The sequence below is a fragment of the Camponotus vicinus genome, unplaced genomic scaffold (assembly GCF_025532165.1).
Source record: "Camponotus vicinus isolate PSW18456_S1 unplaced genomic scaffold, iyCamVici1.0 SCAF_9, whole genome shotgun sequence".
NCBI lineage: Eukaryota > Metazoa > Arthropoda > Insecta > Hymenoptera > Formicidae > Camponotus > Camponotus vicinus.
This window is the reverse complement of record NW_028141981.1, coordinates 4,213,603-4,233,014: the sequence shown is the minus strand read 5'-3', so window position 1 is coordinate 4,233,014 and position 19,412 is coordinate 4,213,603. Positions and strand designations below refer to the sequence as shown.

General features: G+C 35.4%; 1 protein-coding gene across 1 annotated transcript in view; it reads left to right on the top strand.

The window, feature by feature from the left end:
* Positions 1 to 19,412, top strand: part of LOC145977500 (neurotrimin) — a 61,866-nt gene that overhangs the window by 39,974 nt on the left and 2,480 nt on the right. Inside the window, exons 2-9 of the mRNA XM_083109579.1 lie at positions 16,534 to 16,728; positions 17,025 to 17,410; positions 17,596 to 17,752; positions 17,867 to 18,157; positions 18,255 to 18,358; positions 18,474 to 18,663; positions 19,115 to 19,147; positions 19,247 to 19,358. Coding sequence (XP_082965705.1) covers positions 16,534 to 16,728; positions 17,025 to 17,410; positions 17,596 to 17,752; positions 17,867 to 18,157; positions 18,255 to 18,358; positions 18,474 to 18,663; positions 19,115 to 19,147; positions 19,247 to 19,329 — 1,439 coding nt within the window. The 3' untranslated portion in view covers positions 19,330 to 19,358. The remainder of the gene's footprint in view (positions 1 to 16,533; positions 16,729 to 17,024; positions 17,411 to 17,595; positions 17,753 to 17,866; positions 18,158 to 18,254; positions 18,359 to 18,473; positions 18,664 to 19,114; positions 19,148 to 19,246; positions 19,359 to 19,412) is intronic.

The window sequence follows — 19,412 nt, the reverse complement described above, 5'->3', positions numbered from 1 at the left end:
TGAAGAATTTATTTTCTAATCGAGAAAATTAGATTTAAACTGACATTCTCAAATTAAAAAAAAATGTATTATGCTTTTCGTATTTAAAAAATCTCTCAATTGTAAAAATATTTCGTTGTTATTACATTTAAAATTCGACAAAATCGATAAATTCGTCGAATCTAATTTTACTTTTCACGAGACGAAGCAGTTGTGGGAAGGAAATACTGAACCGGATCTTGTGTCATTCTTTGTTCATTCGTCATCGACGCGTTATTTAATAATTCACTGCCATTGAATCCTCGCAACGATAAACGCGCGCGCGATCAATCGTCGATGAGAGGCGGCGTGATAAAGCTTTATCACGAGAGGCTGGCGATGATAACGGTGTGGCTTCGATGGAAATTAGGCCTCGCGTGCTGCTGGCCTCTCGACTTAATGTCTCACGTATTAATAGAGCGGATCCGTTCGTTCATTCGTCGCTCCAAAGTACACAGCGGTCACGAATTAGGCCACAGCTGGATAAGGGCGATCTTTATGAGGCGTATAGTGCCTCTCGTTGTCGTTCTTGGCACCTGCCCGCGTACGTGTTTTCCTATCCACGAGCGAGCGCTCCTCATTTCAACGAGGGCCATTTTTCTGCTCGTTTAGCTCCACGTGAGAGCGTATTAAAGTGTAACCGTGGGGGTTTCTGTTTGGTTTATTAAGGTATAACCGTTGTTGCTTCTGCTGCTGTTAAGCCATCTCGCTCGTTTCCTCAAAGTCGCAAGCTACCACCGGTTGCGTCGACTCGCTGGAAAACATATGATGCGTTAAACTCGACGTTAAACTTTACCTCCCCCGTACCTCTTGCTCTTCATTCTCCCTATACAATTGCAAAGTCGATGAGTCGAGTTCCTGGAAAGAGACAGATTAGCCTCGCCTGCAGCCCAACATTGCAAGGCCGTGTAATTCACGCACGCTCATTGTGAATTTATTGCGACCGGTTGGTCGACATATGTCGAGAAGTCCTCCTATTCGATAGCATAAATGCTCCGAAATAAAGCATCGATTGATTCGGTTATTTCAAGAGAATGACGTTAGCCCTCTTTAAATTCTTATTTTATTAACAAAACATGGTCTTATTCAATAGAGTTTAAAATAGTCTTTCTTCACATGTCAAATATTTATCTAAAAGACACCACGTACAGCGGAAGTTTATATTTTCGATATGAGACCCCTTGATGCATATGCGGCCAATATTAGTATCTGGAGCATGAAGCTGCGCCGACTCATCATCGGCTCGAGTAATAAGCCCCCCGATGATAAGGTTTCATCGCTGCGCGAAAAAAACGAGCATGTGGCGAGTCGCGACGCAGACTTTCTTGCCCGGGTCTCTCGCTTTAATCGCGCGTCCAATAAAAATGAGTAATGTTCCAAGAAAATATTGGAGCGGTCTCCTTCGCGAGCTCTGGACCCTCGGGCCGCGTTTCTCTCTCCCGGGGATGCGACTCGCGATAATACGTGGAACTATTAATGCTACTGAATTCCGGCATTGGCGAAGGCAAGCCCGGCGATCCCATTTGCATTATCGCCGGAGGTCTAAGTGCACGCATAATTTATATCACGGCGAGTTCCAGTCCCAGCTTCGGCGTGTATAAAAGCTCGAATTGCATCGTCGTCTCGAAGATGCCCGCAATTATGTAGATATCCCGCAGCTCGACAAAACTAATTAACAATCTCGTCGGGGTGCGCGCGCTAATCGCGAGCTTATGCGAATTATGACCCGTAATTTTCAACTATCTATTATTTTTTCTAATGACACATATTAATTTCTAAAGTATTATGAAAATGTTACTCGTCAAATAACACGAAGTAGCGGATCTTGCGCTCGTTAGATATTGATCCTTATGATTAACGATTGTAAATGCTAATTAGCATTGGAAATATTATTACGGAATATTTTTAAGCGAGAATATTAGGTGCTTTCCATTTACATCAAAACTCAGATAAATCTCACTTCTGTCTTTCTTTAACATGAATGTTAAAGAAAGACAGAAGTGAGATTTATCTGAGTTTTGATGTAAATGGAAAGCACCTATTATGTCCAATATTAGAGAATTGGTTAAAAATTTCGCCGGATTAAATTCTCTTGATCAGAATATTATATCTTTTAATTATTACGATTTTTATAGAATTTTAATTTGAGAGTCGTTATGATGTATAATTAATATATACATGTATAAAAAATACACAGAAAGGAAGAAATAAATTTTTCCTAGAGACTAATATTCTCATCTGGGCGAAAAATCTACCTAATAAATAAAGATAAATACACACATCCTGTGTACATTTTACCATTGGCAAACATCGACCCCTGTTAAGCAGCTGCCAAAATTTTGCGTCGGTGGAGTTCTTTCGGGCGGAACCGGGCGCGTCTGCTGCACCAGGGCTGCCTTTTTCTTTGTTGTGAATTCTATCGTTCTTAATAATAGGCCGTAGCTTTGACGAGTCGCTCTTCTCGCGCGTTAGAACGGGTGTTAAAAAACGCAAAGCAGACTCAACACAAACGGTGAGGAATTGTGGGTGCCAGGCGAAATGCTGCCTCATGTGAAAACAAGAGAAACGACGATGAAAGAGCCCTCTTATTCGTATCATCGTTCCACATTCGATTGTCGCTCACTCGATCGTTTTATACCCGGCTCTAACGGTTTTTCCCTTGTCCATCCGTACGTGGATCAATTAAATGCGATAGTACCCGTTTTATTGTTCGCTTATGAATATGTTTTTAATTCGACGACAATAACGACATAACGTTTGTAATTCGTTTCGAAGAAGATTGTAAACATTCGCAATCAATTTTGTTTTTTAGAAACCATCTTTTCATTTTGTACATTACCTCTGTCAAAGCAAAAATATTAAAATTATGTATTTTTATTTTTCGCAAAGTATTTTTTTTTCCTTGATAAAATTACGATACTTATAAATATTGAAAATTTATAAATTGGTTATATATTTGTTTTAATAAAGAGAGAAAGATTTTTTCAAAATTTGATTCGAGCAATTTTGTAAAATGTGTAAGTGCTGTTTAACGCATATCCTGATTGCGTATAAAGTAATTAAGCGCAATGTAGTATCATCAGTGATACCGATCATGTTCATCCCTGCTTTTATGAGCCGCGTTAACGGATAATTAGAACAATGAGTAGCGGTTGATCGTGGGTCGCGACTAAATTTAGTGCAAGTCATTAAGCCACCATGTAAATCAGTCGGGGCCTGTTACTTCGTTACTTGCTTAGGCCGATGACCTCTCAGTGCGGCGCGCAACTAGGAACACAGCGAAATTATCCACCAAGAACAACACACGAGCCATCCAGATATAGCCAGCATATTACGCGAACCGTTTGTACGACGTCTCGTAGAGTCGCGCTTCTGTCAGCTTCATTCTTGCTGCATGGCACTTGATTTTCCAATTATGAGTATACGAATGTGACACGATGCTGGACACGAAACGAACGACCCCCGACGAAAACTTCTGACAGCGCCCATGTCTCATAGTTTATACTCCTCGAGTGCTAGCGTAGCTTTGACAGTCCTAGCGTAAGCGGTTAGTCATGTGCGCTTGCCTATATTGAGAGAGAAATGGGCGATTAGTGAAATTCTAATAAATATCCTCGACATATAAGATGAGAGGATCGTGTAATCTCGTCGAATATTATTGGTGACGGATATATACGAAGGCTAACATTGAAAGAATCCAGAATTTGTTTGTCGGATTCGAATAAAATAACATTTTATTATAAATAGTTTGAAAATAGTTTGAATTTTAAATGATAATATAAAGTGTATTAAAAAATGTTTTATGACTAAAGTTTGTACATCGCAGAGAGTGAGATTATTTTCTTAAAAATAATTCTCATTCTGCGCAATTATTTTTTAACACGACTAACGTGATCTCACTAGGTATCTCGCTCATTTCAGATGTTAATTCTGTAATTTATAAACTTATTCCAAGAGCAACAGACGTCTCGAGAAAAACAATGCTCAATGGCAGTAATGATTATGCGAGACGCACATCTTGCACGAGGCGAGTCGCGCTTTCATTTAAATAATTCCGTCAACGAGTCGCTTCAATTTATCCAACTCAGTTTGATATCTTCTAAATAGCAGTAAGCACGCTAAAGATTCAGAGGCAGGAAACGGCTCATTTTCGGACATGACGTCGTATCTACAAAACTTCACTTCATAAGACACTCAAGAGGGAATATTATTTTTTCTTTACTTTTTTTAATTTAATATTTTTAGGGAAAAAACAAATTATTTTTCACAAATTATTTTCACAATTCTTTATATTAATTTTTTATTTAACATTTATTATTGATTTGACTCATCAGAGTTTGCTGATTTTTATCTGAACTTTTTGTCAAATTTTCGTCATTCGGTTAACACCAACATCCGGTCCATCTCATTTCGCCGAAACTGCATCGTTCGACGAAAAGTTTGCCATTAAAAAGCGAGCCAACATTTGCTATCCATTCCAAGTCCACTTCATCATCGCTATAACATTCTGAGGTTCCCATAAAATCAATAAAAAGAAAAGATGGTCAAATTCTACGGAGTCGATTAGTCAAGAAGCCTTTCACCTTCCACACCGCATTATTATTTTCACGTTGCAAGAATCTCGTCTCAAGATGGGACGAGTTTGCCGAAGCCCGGTAGCAACCGGACGCGGTCAACTTCTCTCGAAGAAACTCTTCTGGTGTCGACGTTCGTCTTTTTTTGCTCACGCGAGAGAATGATCCCGTGTCTTGACCCTCGTTTATAATAATGACGTAATTATCCTGGTCCCACGCGCGCTGACCATCGAACCGAGCGAAAGTGCGTCTGCACGAATGAGTGATTTGAATTCATATTCATAAACGACGAGTAATAAATTGCACAAACAATAGAGAGGGGCCTTAATTTGAATGTGTGATTAATTTTTTATTTATACAAAGATACTTTCTGTTATAATAAGATTGCTGTTCCCAATAATAATTAAACGATAAACAGAAAGAAATTACTTACATGGCAAGACGATTAATAACAAATTTGAGATATTAAAATGAAGGAATTAAATATTAAAATCAAGAAAATCGTGAAATTATTAATTAATTTTAATTTTTGGTTATCTCATTTTATCACATTTACTTTATAATTATTTCATTCATATGTCTCTTTTCTCCCTTCCTTTTAAATGAATCTCGATCGGGATTTCTTCTGATGTAATGAGACACGCACACAGTATAATCACATTCATAATTCTCGGTTCAGAGAGCTCTGAACGACACTTTGTATCGAACGAGACAACGATCCCCATTGAAACAGAGGCGAGTCTGAACGGCGAACATATTAGGAGACAATAATCCTTGAATGCGTCTGCGGCGCTGAATGAGGCTGCTAAAAACGGGTGGGTGCATCCTCGGCATGTAAATGCGAACGACACGGCGACACAATGGATCCTCGCGTAAGCGCAACCGGTTGCATAAGCGGAAGTTCGATTGTACCGGCACGAGAGCGAGTTATGCATTCGACTGCGCAGGGTGATTTATAGAGGCCCGTGGAAAACAAAGAGCCGCCGAGAGGAATTCTCTCTCGGTGAAGGTGAGCAAAAACCGAGAACCCAGAGTGCCCAGGGGGATTAAGATTTAAGTGACATACTTGCGCACGTGGAATTGCATCGATTGCAATTCCGTGCGCGTTAGCGGAAAAATCCTTCAACGTGTGCGATGTAATATTTTCTTGAGCAAGATGCATATGTATTTGATAATGTTTCTTTATGTGCGTGCGAGTCGCACACTCTGAGAGATAATTTAAGAGCGGATGTAATAAGTGTTCGCATTGCCTTTTTTAGAAAACGGTATTTTATTGCAAGTATATCCTTTATTTTACACAGGTACTTAAATTTCACCTAACTATACTCTCATTAATTTTAATAGTAATTCATATATTTATTGCTTGTAAATATTATGTTTTATATTTTTTAAATCTCTACATTTTTAGAAAAATTGCATAGATTATCCTGACAAGTATAAGTACATGATGATATTATATTTTGAAAGTTTTATTTTTTCTGCTAGATAAGAAATATGCAATAGGAGCATTATGTAAAAGGAGAGTAAAATATTATTAAAGTCTATCTTTCTCCGTCTATCTCCGTCTGTCGTCTAACGACGTTCGATAATACATAACGAGCATCTTCCGCTAGATCGCGAACGACGATACGAAGAAGTGGATGCAGCGTAGATTGCAGTATAATACATCAGATAATCCGCAGGAGGTGCTCGCGAACGAAGGCCAAGATCTATAGACGCGCGGCAAAGGTCAATGTTAGTATGCGATCGTAAATCGAATAGGATCGCGCGATGGCATTTTCCTCGCTCCCCCTGGCTTGTCAGTGTCGAGCATCACGTCCGTATACGCCAAGTGGACCGACCGGTCAATTAGTACGGCCCGTAAAAGCCGGACGGAGGGAGATGCTTGGGTGCAACGTAGCGTGTGAGACACTTCGAGTGCCGAGGCGCGCCGCGTCCCTCCTTCACGGAACGTCATTTTCTCGCTCGGTCTATTATAACGACATAATAATCGATCGCGTGGATATAGCCGTTGGATGCACCTAGATGCGATATAAAGGTCAACGAAACTGTTTACGATCACGTTTCCCCTACGAGGGTCGCGATGTACGCTAGTCGGCTTTCCAGAGAGGTCCGTTTCTCCTTATATGAAACTCGATAAACTGGTTGACGGAGTCTTCGCAGGAATTATTTCATCGCGAAGTCGGTACTGTATAAATTTGAAGAAGTCTATGTGATATCGTCTTTAACAAAGTTTCTCTTATATATATTTTTTATAGTTATTCTATAAAATATTTTTTACATAAATGTTATAAAAATACACTTGTCTTGGCCATTGAGTTTCGTAAAAAATAATTAAAAATATTAAAAAGAATAATAAAAAATATCTTATTATTTTGAAATATATTAAATATATAATATATAAATTAAATATATAAATTAAATATATAATATACAGTTTATTATTAATAAAGAAAATATAATAAATATAATTAATAGAAAGATATTATTTTTTACAAGAATAATAATTCCTCGAGACATATATATATCTATACATATTAATTTACGACTGCGGTTGATGATCCTGCATCTTCTTTTAGCTAGTTAAACATCGTTGACTGATCAATTAATACAGTTCATGGCGAAGTGACGATCAGCACAATGCACAACGGTGCATCGATCTGTGCATGTGTCAAGGAACCGGAGTCGTTATCTAGACAAGTCACGACACGGCAGTTTCATCACGGGAATCCCTCGTCGAGTGTCGCCTCGTGATTTACTGAAGACCACTGGCAAGTAGGTCAAGCGTGATTAAACCGCGAAGCTTACGTCTCGATATCGTTCGATTTGCATCGAGCCGTCTCCATCGAGGGGAAACGCGCGTAATACACGGCTCATTTAGAATCCATTAGGTTCTCTTGGCATGAACGTAATTATTGCTCGCAAACGACTATTCTGACGAATATCTCTGTGATGTAATATAATCTTGAATCTCCAGATCCGCGTTTGCAATTAATAAGGAAGTCCGAAAGAATTATATATATATATAATTACATCAGTCACGGAAAACGGAAACCATCGATTTTCTCCGGCTATTTTGCGAGGAAAACAAAGTAGATACGTTTCTCCAAGACGGGAACAATTAACACGACGAATGAGCGGCATGAATGGGCGAATGCAATGAATGGATAAAAGAGGCAGGCGGGGATCTGCGAGAAAATGATTGCGCCCATCTCGTCTCGCTAATTGCAATGATAATGACGACTGCGCGATAATTAAGGATGGCTGAGTCGAGAAACACTCGGCTCGCAAGATGACATCATCTAATACGGCCACGTGGTGGATGGGTGACGTGTACCCCGTGACAAATAAGCATCGTGACACTGAATGTTAGTGGGAGGCGAATGCTGATATTCGCTTAGGTCGGCTTAAGGTGTGCGCTAAGTTACCGAGTAAATTAAATTTCGTTTCGAGCGAAGGTGTTTGCACGTGAAGTGTAACCAGCCGAGTGTAAAACATTCCTACTTATCGCGTCGGATGCAATTATCGTATTTTAAGGTCGATCCATTTACTAAGTCCGAGTCGCGTATTAGAACGGGTGTTTTCTCATCATTCTTATCTTACGGTCGTTTAAATTGATATTAGCTTAATTTAGCGAATTTTATTCGCACAAGGTAAAAGCGAATCTGTGTAAGAATAAAATTGCACGCGCGTTATTTTAAAATCGCTCTTTTAGTAATAATAGATGAGTAGGGATGTCTCGTTGTATAGTTTGATAATTGATAAAGCCTTGGCGGATTCAATTATAAGGTAGTTAACCTACATTTTCCGCGTAGACGCTGTTAATTATAGTTTCGCGTAATTTGCGGACGAAATAAGACAGTTGATTTATAACGCGTGGGAGACATTCTAAGTAAAATTTATTGTACATTGTGAGTACGCTAAGAATAGTTCAACTTGAGCCCGATAAAACCATCATTAGCGGACAATGTTGTACTATGCAAACTTGTTGATTTCTAACGGAAGTACAACTGAATGCTAATTTTTTAGGTGTCACAAGACTCACGTGGGCTGGCAAAATAATATTTTATATTGAAGCGATCATATCGCCGTTTTTTTGCTGAATTTCAAAATGGATGCCACTTTCCTAGGATGCAATATACACGTTGACCGGCGTAATATTTCGGATTGAATTTCGGTAAACGCATTCTCGTTGGGTGATGTAAGCTGATCGTAGGCGGAGAGGCACAAGATATTCTTCTTGCGTTGCATCCTTTTATATCGATGGTAATGAAGGAGATAATGCCATCACATATGACGCGTCGGTGGCATCCGCGAAACATTCTTTAATTTATTTAAAGCGGACATGTTCCATTGATTAATCCTCCGCATTATTTATAATCTTTGTTTTATACAAAACTGAAATAATATGATTAACATGCTTGAGAAAATATGATATTTAATAATGGCAATAGCGTCTGATAATTATATTCTTTTGATTTTGAGAATAAAAATCGAAATAATATCTTATTTTATAAATAACAATAAAGAAATAATAGAATAATGAAGGGAAATATTTGAAGCAATGTTTTCTTGTCTTCTTTCGCAGTAATTAATTTACAGCATGAAACATAAAATAAAGAGAAAGGAAACATAATGTAATAAAAAGTAAATTAAAAAAAAAATATTTACTGGGGAAAGTCGTGTAATGGAAGTTTAAAGTAGACCAGATTTCTGTTTGAACGCATATTTTCTCGTAAATGCATTACGTTGATATGTCGACCCTATCCTTACGAGGATCACGCCCAACCGAGGAAGATTAATGTTATTCACAGCAACATCTCATGTTCTTGATATCCGTAACGATCCGGTCACGCGCGCGCGCAAGATGTTACATGGTCATCTTCCTCTATGAGCTGACTCACTATTTAACGGTCTTTTAAACTGCCTGCGATACAGGATGAAGTTTTCTGAACCCTCGATAAGACGAAGAGGAACAAGTAGAACTAATAATACCTCTACAATAGATGAAAATTATCTATATATCTCTTGTATGACAGGAGGTATCGAAATGAAGCTAATAAATTATCATAATGACTTGCGATAAAAAACCAAGTCTAATAATATTATATCGTAATCATATATGCCACTATTTAAATTAATATATAATGTATGTATATATTACATGATAAATTTAGTTTCTTATTTAACATCTGTTTCAATCATAAATAATTTATGATAAATATTATGTCATTTTTTAAAAATAATTAATATTTACAACAAATAATTTATAATAAGTTACTTATTCTAAGTAATAATTTTTTAGGAAATAACTAATTAATAGAATTTTGAATAATTTTTTAATATATGTATGAAGAGAAAAACATGATTTTTTTTTATATTTTATGTTTCAGAGAAATTTTCTTTATTACAACGCGAGATATTTGAAATCCTGACGACGTATGATTAATCGTAATTCTTAGAAATATTGCTTTCCAAATAAGGGAAAGTATTAGATCCCGCAAGCAGAATGTATGCGTGTTAGGGTTATGCCTCTGCGTGATGGGACTACGGGACCAACGACCATCCCGCGAATCGGGTTCATTGTGCTACGAGACAAAGATCCACACCATAGAAATGACGTTACACGACTCACCTGTCGTAATGACAATGTTATTAGTTTCAACCCCTTGCGGTTAGGTCAAGCAATTCTGCGTCTGTAGAAAGACTTCTACATATTAGGATGAACGATACTGATGCGTACTTTTTGCACACTATAATTATCTTTCAATCAAACTTTTTGGAAAATATTATTACATTCAGCGAGATATTTTAAATAGGCAGCACTTATCCCGAAAAGATATGACGAAAGACGATATCGAAGCTGAGTGCGCACGAGCTCAGTCTAAATCAGGCTCCTCTGAACTTGATAAAAATCCTATAATACGATCGCTTCTCTAGTATTAGTGCTACTTACGCTATGAAAAAAGAGACAGATATATTCTCAAAGCACATCTTCAAGTAAAAATAAATTCCTACCTCGAAGTTTATCTATTAAAAAGAGTTACTGTATTTTTTATATTATAAAGAAAGTACTATGTGTTATTTATTTATTTTTACATTTATATATATTTTAAAATTATGTTGGAATTTTTTAATAATGAGAGAACTATAACTAGTTATTAATAACATTTATATTTTATTTTATAATATGTTCATTATTCGGATATTTTTAATCTTGGGAAACTTAAGTTTTACAAATCGCACATACATATAAAGCTTCGAAAATATTACCTAAATTTTTTCTAATATAAAACTCTTCTCTGATCCTGTTAACGATGATTATGCGGAGTCAGCCTGAGAATCGTGCGATGCAGCATCGGCGACGAAGCATCTGCGGACTCGCGTTATCTTCCCGCTTGGCGCCCGGCCAGTCCCAATGTCGTCCCTTCTGCTATTTCACCCAACGAGTGTTATATACCTTGCAGCAGCCGCGCTGTGGTTATTTTCGCGCGACGGTGGCAAACCCGATATGCGAGAACCGGCCGCAGCAATAACGAATTATTTCGAATCAATTCATGTCAGACGTTGCGCAATTTTTATCTCTTATTTTCTCTCTCTCTCACGATGATTTTTTTTTCGATGACGAAATTTGCCGCTCCTTTCCGAAGATATTAATGTAATTCATTAGAGAAAAAAAGTCGATATGAGTATTACGCATTGGCATCGCATCGCGAAATCTGAAAGGTAAATTCACTTCGGGAGGTTGAGAGCTTTCGGTCTTATTAGAAAGCGGTCTTATTAGAATCATTCACCTATTCGATCATATTTAACTTTCATCTTCAGCGAATTGAATATTGAACGATAATTTTCTCTATATATAATACATTAATAATTAATATTAAATGTCATTATATTGTCAGATGTCAGATTATCTAATGTCTAATCCTGAATCTATTTAAGAACAATTTATAGATGAACAAATTAAAGATGTTTCAAGACATATGTAATAAATTATTAAATCAAAAGAACATAAATCATTATAGTTTGAATTAGAGAGAAAGAGAGAGAGAGAGAAATTTCTCTTTTATGATTTAATTCTCTTAATAATTCTCTTCCTGTCAAAATTCAATTGCATTTGCGATCAATGACAATTTAATTCTAGAACTTAATTCTTTCTAGATCAAATTTTCTCGAGATTTGTCTCGTTTTTATACAAAAATAGTTCTAAAAATATATAAAAATACGATCATAATTATTTTAATTGAATATTTTGATATTTTTCACGGATCCGAATATGTCAAAGAAATAAATGGAATGTGAAATAATGTCTCGAAAAAAAATATGATCTTGAAATATTCTGATGCTAATGTTCAAACATTTCATCGACATCGTCGTCTATTGCATTATGTTCTCGTACGAACGTACGCATGTGCGTGCCTTAGGGTCCCCTTTCTCAGAGAATAAGAAGAGTGCGTGCCTCCTGGCAATAATAACCATTAAGGCGTGAGAGAATGTAGGGGCTGACGTCATCCATTCAACATTCGTAATCCATCGAACACTGCCTTCGCGAATAATCGATGCAAAATCGATGTGCGATTTGATTAGTACCGTCTTTGAAAATATCAGCAAAGATTCAGAGCGATATCGATTTGTCGCGGGAGAATAAAAGATACTTTTAATGCTTTTCACTCATTCAAATAAAAGCATTTAAAAGAGAAAAAAAATTTACATATATATAATCTTTTCTCATGAAAGCTTTTATTTCGATGAGTAAACGATAAAAAATTAAAAATAATAAAGATGGTTTAAATATATCTTCGATATATTATTCACGGAAATTGGTAAAATCTTGGCAAGGTAAGAATTGTTGCGGAAGCAAAACGCGGCGGTTCTCAGAATAATCTCTTTTACGGAATTCGAGCTTGTGTCGAAAAATTTCGTAACTTCCCTCCCGATACGATATCATTTTCTCACGAAAAGGGAAGGAGACTTATCGGAACAAACAAAGACATGGGAAGTAAGGGAGAAAGACACGATCGATAAGAGAAACTCTGGGATCGTTAAGATGTTTCCTTTAACACCCCATGTGCTACCATACTTTCTCGTCATTCGACGAATGATTACAATGTATGCTGTTTGAGGCCTTCCTCAGAAAAGTAGTAATGCAATAAAAAAAATCTCCCTGTAATTTATATGTACATCCTTTTACGAGGATACTAAAAAAATATATAAATTAAAAAAAATTTTTTATATACCTCTATATTATTACTTTATATTTATTTCATCTATTATTTGAATGCAAAATTGCCATACATATTAATGTCATTAATTCAATAGAATCAGAAAGATTCGCGTTACATTTAAATGTTTTTGTTGATCTTAGTTAATTTAATTCTATTAATTTCTTTTTACACTAAATATTTTATTTTTAATTTACTAGTATATATAATGTAAATGTATATATTTATAATAATAATAATATAAAAGTATATGTGTATATCAATTTATATATTAACAGAACCACAGATTTATGATAAATATCACTGTACATTGCGAAACTAAAACATTCTTGTTCGCGCTTACTTTACATGGAATCCAAATAACTCCAGCTGCAACGGACGTCTCGTAAACGGAAGTTGGCTTTGAGCTCCGATCCAACGAAAATTCCACGAACTACACGGTCTCCTCCTCATCGAAACGAGAAGTTATTTCTGCTCTAACTTAACGCTCGCGAAACTGCAATGCTAATCGCGGATGCACTCTGACATTTTCACGACATGAAGAATGTCCTTTGCGCTTCCTGCATATCAGTAATTTACGAGCGTTCTTTTTCATTTGTGAAACGAAACCCCGACTGTAACCGCATGCCTTATCGTACTCATTGTTAAAATACACGTGAGGACACTGCGGCGAGATGACGTGTCCTGCAGATGTGATCAGGTATATCGTCCTTTTTTCGGGCGTGTACTGTCACGATGATATCACTGCAACGAAAAGCGTGCCCATAATACAAAATAGATTTGCGGTTATACACGCGCACGTCCGTTATATTCCCTGTAGAACTCATCAGTATGGTACTCGGATCGTTAAGAGAATAAAGTCGGCCGCAATAAAGGCGGGGCTTTTCTATTTCGCAAGATGAATTTACGTTGACTTACAGACATAAGATCTATCTTGAGAATCTCTGGTATATATAAATATTCCAAAACCATCGATTTTTTGTTCATTTTTATTCATTTTTTATTTATTTTTTTTATTTTTTATTTTAAATTTAGGCTAATTTGTTTTGCATAAATGTATATCATAGAGCACTATTAATTTTCATGTAAAATATCAAATAAAAAAGATGTCTTTAGAAGTAGAAATAAACACCAGGAGATCTTATCTTTTATATTATCTTCGTTTTGATAGGATTTTAATTTGAAATTTAAGAAGCCAAATCTTTAGCAAAATCTATATATTCACATAAATGCAAGTAAATAACTTAAATAAATAGTATTAGATATCAAAAAAATGAAGAGAAAATCTGAAAGATGAAAAAAATGAAATCTTGTCCAATGATCTTGTCTATAAAACAAAAAATTAAGAAGAGGAGAGAAAGACCATTTTTTCTAAAAGTTTGGATTTTAAACTTTCCTTCTGACTTCCTAAGAAAGTATAACCGTGACAAATTTATCAAGTAAACGAAGTATGGAAGGCAAATTAGAGGGCTAGGTTTAAAATGCCAGACCTTAACGAGACCATCAATGGCAAACCACACCTTAATGTATTTCGTATACCTAATCAATTTGGTTTATTGCTTCGTTTCTTCAAGCAATCTCACTTTTCAATTAAATTCATGATGTACCAACATCTTACTTAAAATTTAGCAAATATTTTGCAACGATAAGTACCTCCGCAAATAGAGACACAACAATTTTGGTAAAGTTGATAAAAGGCTAATTTTAACTAATGAAAACTTATTCTTTTTTTGTATCTCATTGATATTTCACATATCATTGATATATCACATCCATAATCTTTTACGTCTAGTTCAATACATCATTTTTCTTTTTTTAAATAAACTATGTAATTATTTTTTTCAATATTTAACTATAAAAATCTATATATTCACATAAATGCGAGTAAATAACTAAAATAAATAAAAAATCTTTCTATGAATACAGGAGAAGCACGAGATCTTTTTTGAAAACGAAAGTAGGTACTTCGCGGCTGATGACACGTATTGTAAAATGAATATAAGCTATGAACGCAATGTTCCATGACATTAATCCGACTGGCAGAATGCGTGGGTGTAGCTCTATAAAGTCACACGGATTGAGCAATGGGACACCGTGGCGCCTATTCGCGTGTATAGAGCAAAGCGTTGCTAAGGGAGAATGGAAAGATTGGGGCTGCAGCTTTCCTGGAACACGGGGTGCTAGCATGTAGGGGATGGCCATTAATCTAGATTTATGAGGTTCTTTTCGCGTAATCGCATTTTACTCCGCTTACGAAAGGATACTCGAACAATTATATAATTAAATGCTTAAATATAATTATTTAAACGTTCGTTGTTTTATTCCATTAGTTGATTTACTTATAATTCTAGAAATTACATTCGATATATTTACATTGATTCTTTGCAATATAATCTTTAAATAAATGTGAATAAATGTGCCCCTCAAATATAGCTACTCCTTAATTAATTTTTTTATATAACCTTTATCTAAAGCAATAATTTAAAGATTTAATAAATTTTTAATAGAATTAATATAATAAATTTAATATATATATATATATAGAGAGGATTTTATTAAATTTTATTATATAGAGGAGAGAGGATTTTATTTAATTTTAATATATAGAGAGAGGATTTTATTAAATTTTAATACGACATTCCAATAGGCTTTGTTACTCTTTTACGTTGGTTGAATTTACTTGACAACATCTACAATTGTTAAATTTGCAATTATGCACATTCAAGCGCGTTCAAGAATCTATTAATCAATAATTTTCAGAATTATTCAATAGGCTGAAATCAATGGAGTAGCAGACTTCAATCACGATAAACGATGATTTAGCAGTCTTAATTCGCGAAATTGGCGGATGCTTTTTGCCGTTCATTCGACAAAGTCAAACAGACCACCGGGTCCGGTTGACTTGCACGACCCATTTTTTTCCGAGCGCAGGGTGTGGTTACAGTCGGCTAAAATCGAACGGCGTGTATAACGCGTTAGCGTGAAGCTGTGCCCTGTAAAAAACGAGGCAAACTGATGGCAAACACGCAGGGGGAGCTCCTCGGTCGATCTAATTGCATAGCAATTTCGCTCTCCTTCTGACCTCATCGTCGCGAAACTGGCGGGAAACTGTATTCATTGTTGAAAAGGATAGTATGGGGTCGCGTATTATTAGAAAGCCGGGGTGTGCACGTTTATGTTCCGTCCCGAAATCGAGCACGGTCGTGCACTAGAAGTCTAATTTCGACTGCTGCATCTCTTCGCTTCTCGCCCTTCTTTTCACGGAAAGGGATATCAGTTTGCGGTTTTGACGAGAACCGGAGAACAGATTGCAGCCGGTTGGTATTCGCGGTCCACCAAATTAACGGGGAGATTTAATTGATTGCGTTAATAAACTGTCACTTTAAGAAAAATGTTACCGATTATGTATCAATAACGATATTTAGTTAATACTCCAAACAATCGTAGCAAATTATTATTTCTATCGTTATTATAAATGTAATTTTATAAAAGATAGAGACATTATATTGATTTTACTGGAATTATCATAAACAAATATTGATAGTAATTTTACTGAGATTAGATTACATTATTTTTCGCTTAATTTCAACTTATTATAAATATTAAGCAACACAAAAATCGTATTTATGTAAATAATTTAATAAATTTTAATAAAAACTGTAAGAATTCGCGTTTCATAAATCTCATGTTAAAACTCACTCCCCTTTTTTCTGTTTTAGCTTTGTGCAAACCTACTAAGAGTACAGAAGATTTGAATTATGAGGACGATACACCTTTCGAAGAGGACGATGAGGAGGACCAAGTGGAAGATGACAATGTCGACGCCGAGGAACCGCAAATCTTATCGCAGGGACAGAGTATTCGCGTACAAGCCGGAAGTACCGTTATACTACCCTGTCAGATGATTCACATAGGTTTGTAGAACAGTGATCTCTTTTAATCGCCATTTAATGCGACACACTTTCAAAAAGGTTTCTCTATCTTTACGAAATTATTTTTAAAAGTGAATATTTCACTAAGGCTTTCTTTAAAATAAGAAGAATAAATTGTTAGAATGAAATGAAGAAAAATTTCAAAGATATAATTATATATCTCTATTATATGCGTATTTTCTACGCAAGTTTTAATCATGATTTTTTACAGGACAATATCAATAAAAGATTTATATTAATAATACATTCTGAAAAGCTTCTATCGCGTACTGTTATAGAAAATTATGCGGTCATGTGGACGAAGGATAACAAGATGCTATACTTCGAGACGCAGCCGCACATAAAAGAGGATTTAATAAAAAGGATCGTACTATTGCCGAACAATAGCTTGGCGATCTACAACGCGACGGTTAGCGACTCTTCCGATGATTACAAGTGCAGTATCCTCCGGAAACCCGAAAACATAAATTTAACTCACCGTTTGCGGGTCGATCCCGAAAGAACGCATCAACAATCTGCAGCCTCACCACCTCCGCAACATTCACATAAAGGAATCATACGTGTGATACCTTCGCGACGAATCGAAGTGAATCAGGGCCAGACTATCACATTCGGTTGCGAAACAGATACGCAGCCACCGCCTGAAATTAAATGGTTTATTGAGGTAAAATATTGAAAGATATAACAATGTTATTGAAATAACTATGATAGTATCACTCTATTATATTATTTTATAAAAATATATACAGTTAGTATAATATTAATAATTATACAAATATGTTAAAAGAAATATACTGACGGATGTAAAAAAAGATGAGACAAAACTGATTTTATTTCTTTTTTCGATAGAGCAAGAAAGTGAATGGCGACGATCCCAACGTGATTTTGAAAGACAATTACATCACGATAAAAAAAGTAAACAGATCTCATAGTGCTCTGTATCAATGTCTCGCGGAGGATGGTTCAAAAACGCCGGCAATGGAAGCGATCAATGTCATGGTACATTGTAAGTTAATTGTTCATTTCCGATACGGCTTAAGTTTTTTTCAACCTTTAATAATATCTATTTTGTAAGGTTTATCTTAACATTATTTATTGACTTTATTTTACTTTATGACAGATATACCCGAGATAGAGGTGAAAAGAAACATAGTTCACACCGGCGAAAGTATCGAATCGGAAATGCAGTGCATTGTAAGCGCCTATCCTGAGGCTATAATAACGTGGTTTAAAGATGGCAAGGAAATTATGCATAAGAAGGGATCGGTAATATTGCATCATGGCATTATGAAAGGCAACAAGACCAAACATGTTTTGAAAATTTTGCACACTTCGACGAAGGACTTTGGCGAGTACAAATGTCGCGCAAAGAATAGTATTGGTGGAGATACAAAATCTATCCTTTTAACAGGTAATCACTATTATATATATATTAATATTTATATATTAAAAAAGAGATATTAATAAAATTTGTTGAAAGATTCTTTTATTTGCAAAATGTATTTTAGGTGTACCCTCGCAAGCGAGAGTTGTTAACGCCGAAATTGATGATAGTAATGATATTATTTTAAAATGGCATCTGGAGAGTTACTCACCGATTAGAGAATACAAGGTAAATAGATTTTTTGCGATATGCATCAAGAATAATAAAACTGAGAATAATAGAATAAGTCTTAAAATTCATTCAAATATGCGGCAAATATAAGATATAATTCTTTTACTTACAGCTGCAATACCGCCGCAAGGGCGAGGAGAAATGGAACATTGTTGAGCCCGAAGTCAAAGAAGGTAATGGAAATCAATTTACCGTGGAGCATCCGATTAAAGACCTTCAGCCTGGATCTTACGAGGCAATCCTTACGGCTAGAAACGCATTCGGATGGTCTATGCCATCAGAACCGCATTCGTTTACTGGTGGTACGTATCTTCATCTTTATGCATATTATTTATGCATGCTATTCAAAAAAAAATTATACATATTTTTAATCATACTTTGTTTTCGTATTTCAATATATTTTTATAATTTGTATAATTGTAGACAGTAGGTGCTTTCCATTTACATCAAAACTCAGATAAATCTCACTTCTGTCTTTTTTTAACATGAATGTTGAAGAAAGACAGAAGTGAGATTTATCTGAGTTTTGATGTAAATGGAAAGCACCTAGTATCTCTATAAATATTTTGAATCATATCAGAAGTATCATTATCCTAAATATTTAATCAGTTACATTGACTTATTATAATTAAATTATAATTATTTAGATTAGATTAGAGTGTGTGATTAAACAATTTTTAAATAATCAAAATATATATATATATAACATACGTAATTACACATATTAAAACTTTCTTTTTTTAATTTTTTTAGATTATCCGACATTATCTGAGATGGCACAAAAAGGTACGCACGAACACATCAATTGTTTTCTACGTGCACACGCGAATACAGAATATTTATTATCTTTAAATCGCTATTTTTTAATTTTATTCATATTTACAGAGGGAAACTCGGCAGCTATCCAAACTTCCGGAATTCTAGCATTGATCCTAGTCGTTTTATCTTGTGCCTTCACAAGCCTGTAATTCTTTACTTAATTTTTTAAACTATGTAGGTAAGTACAATGACGTTGTCATAATCTATATTATTGAAACAGTTTCAATAATTT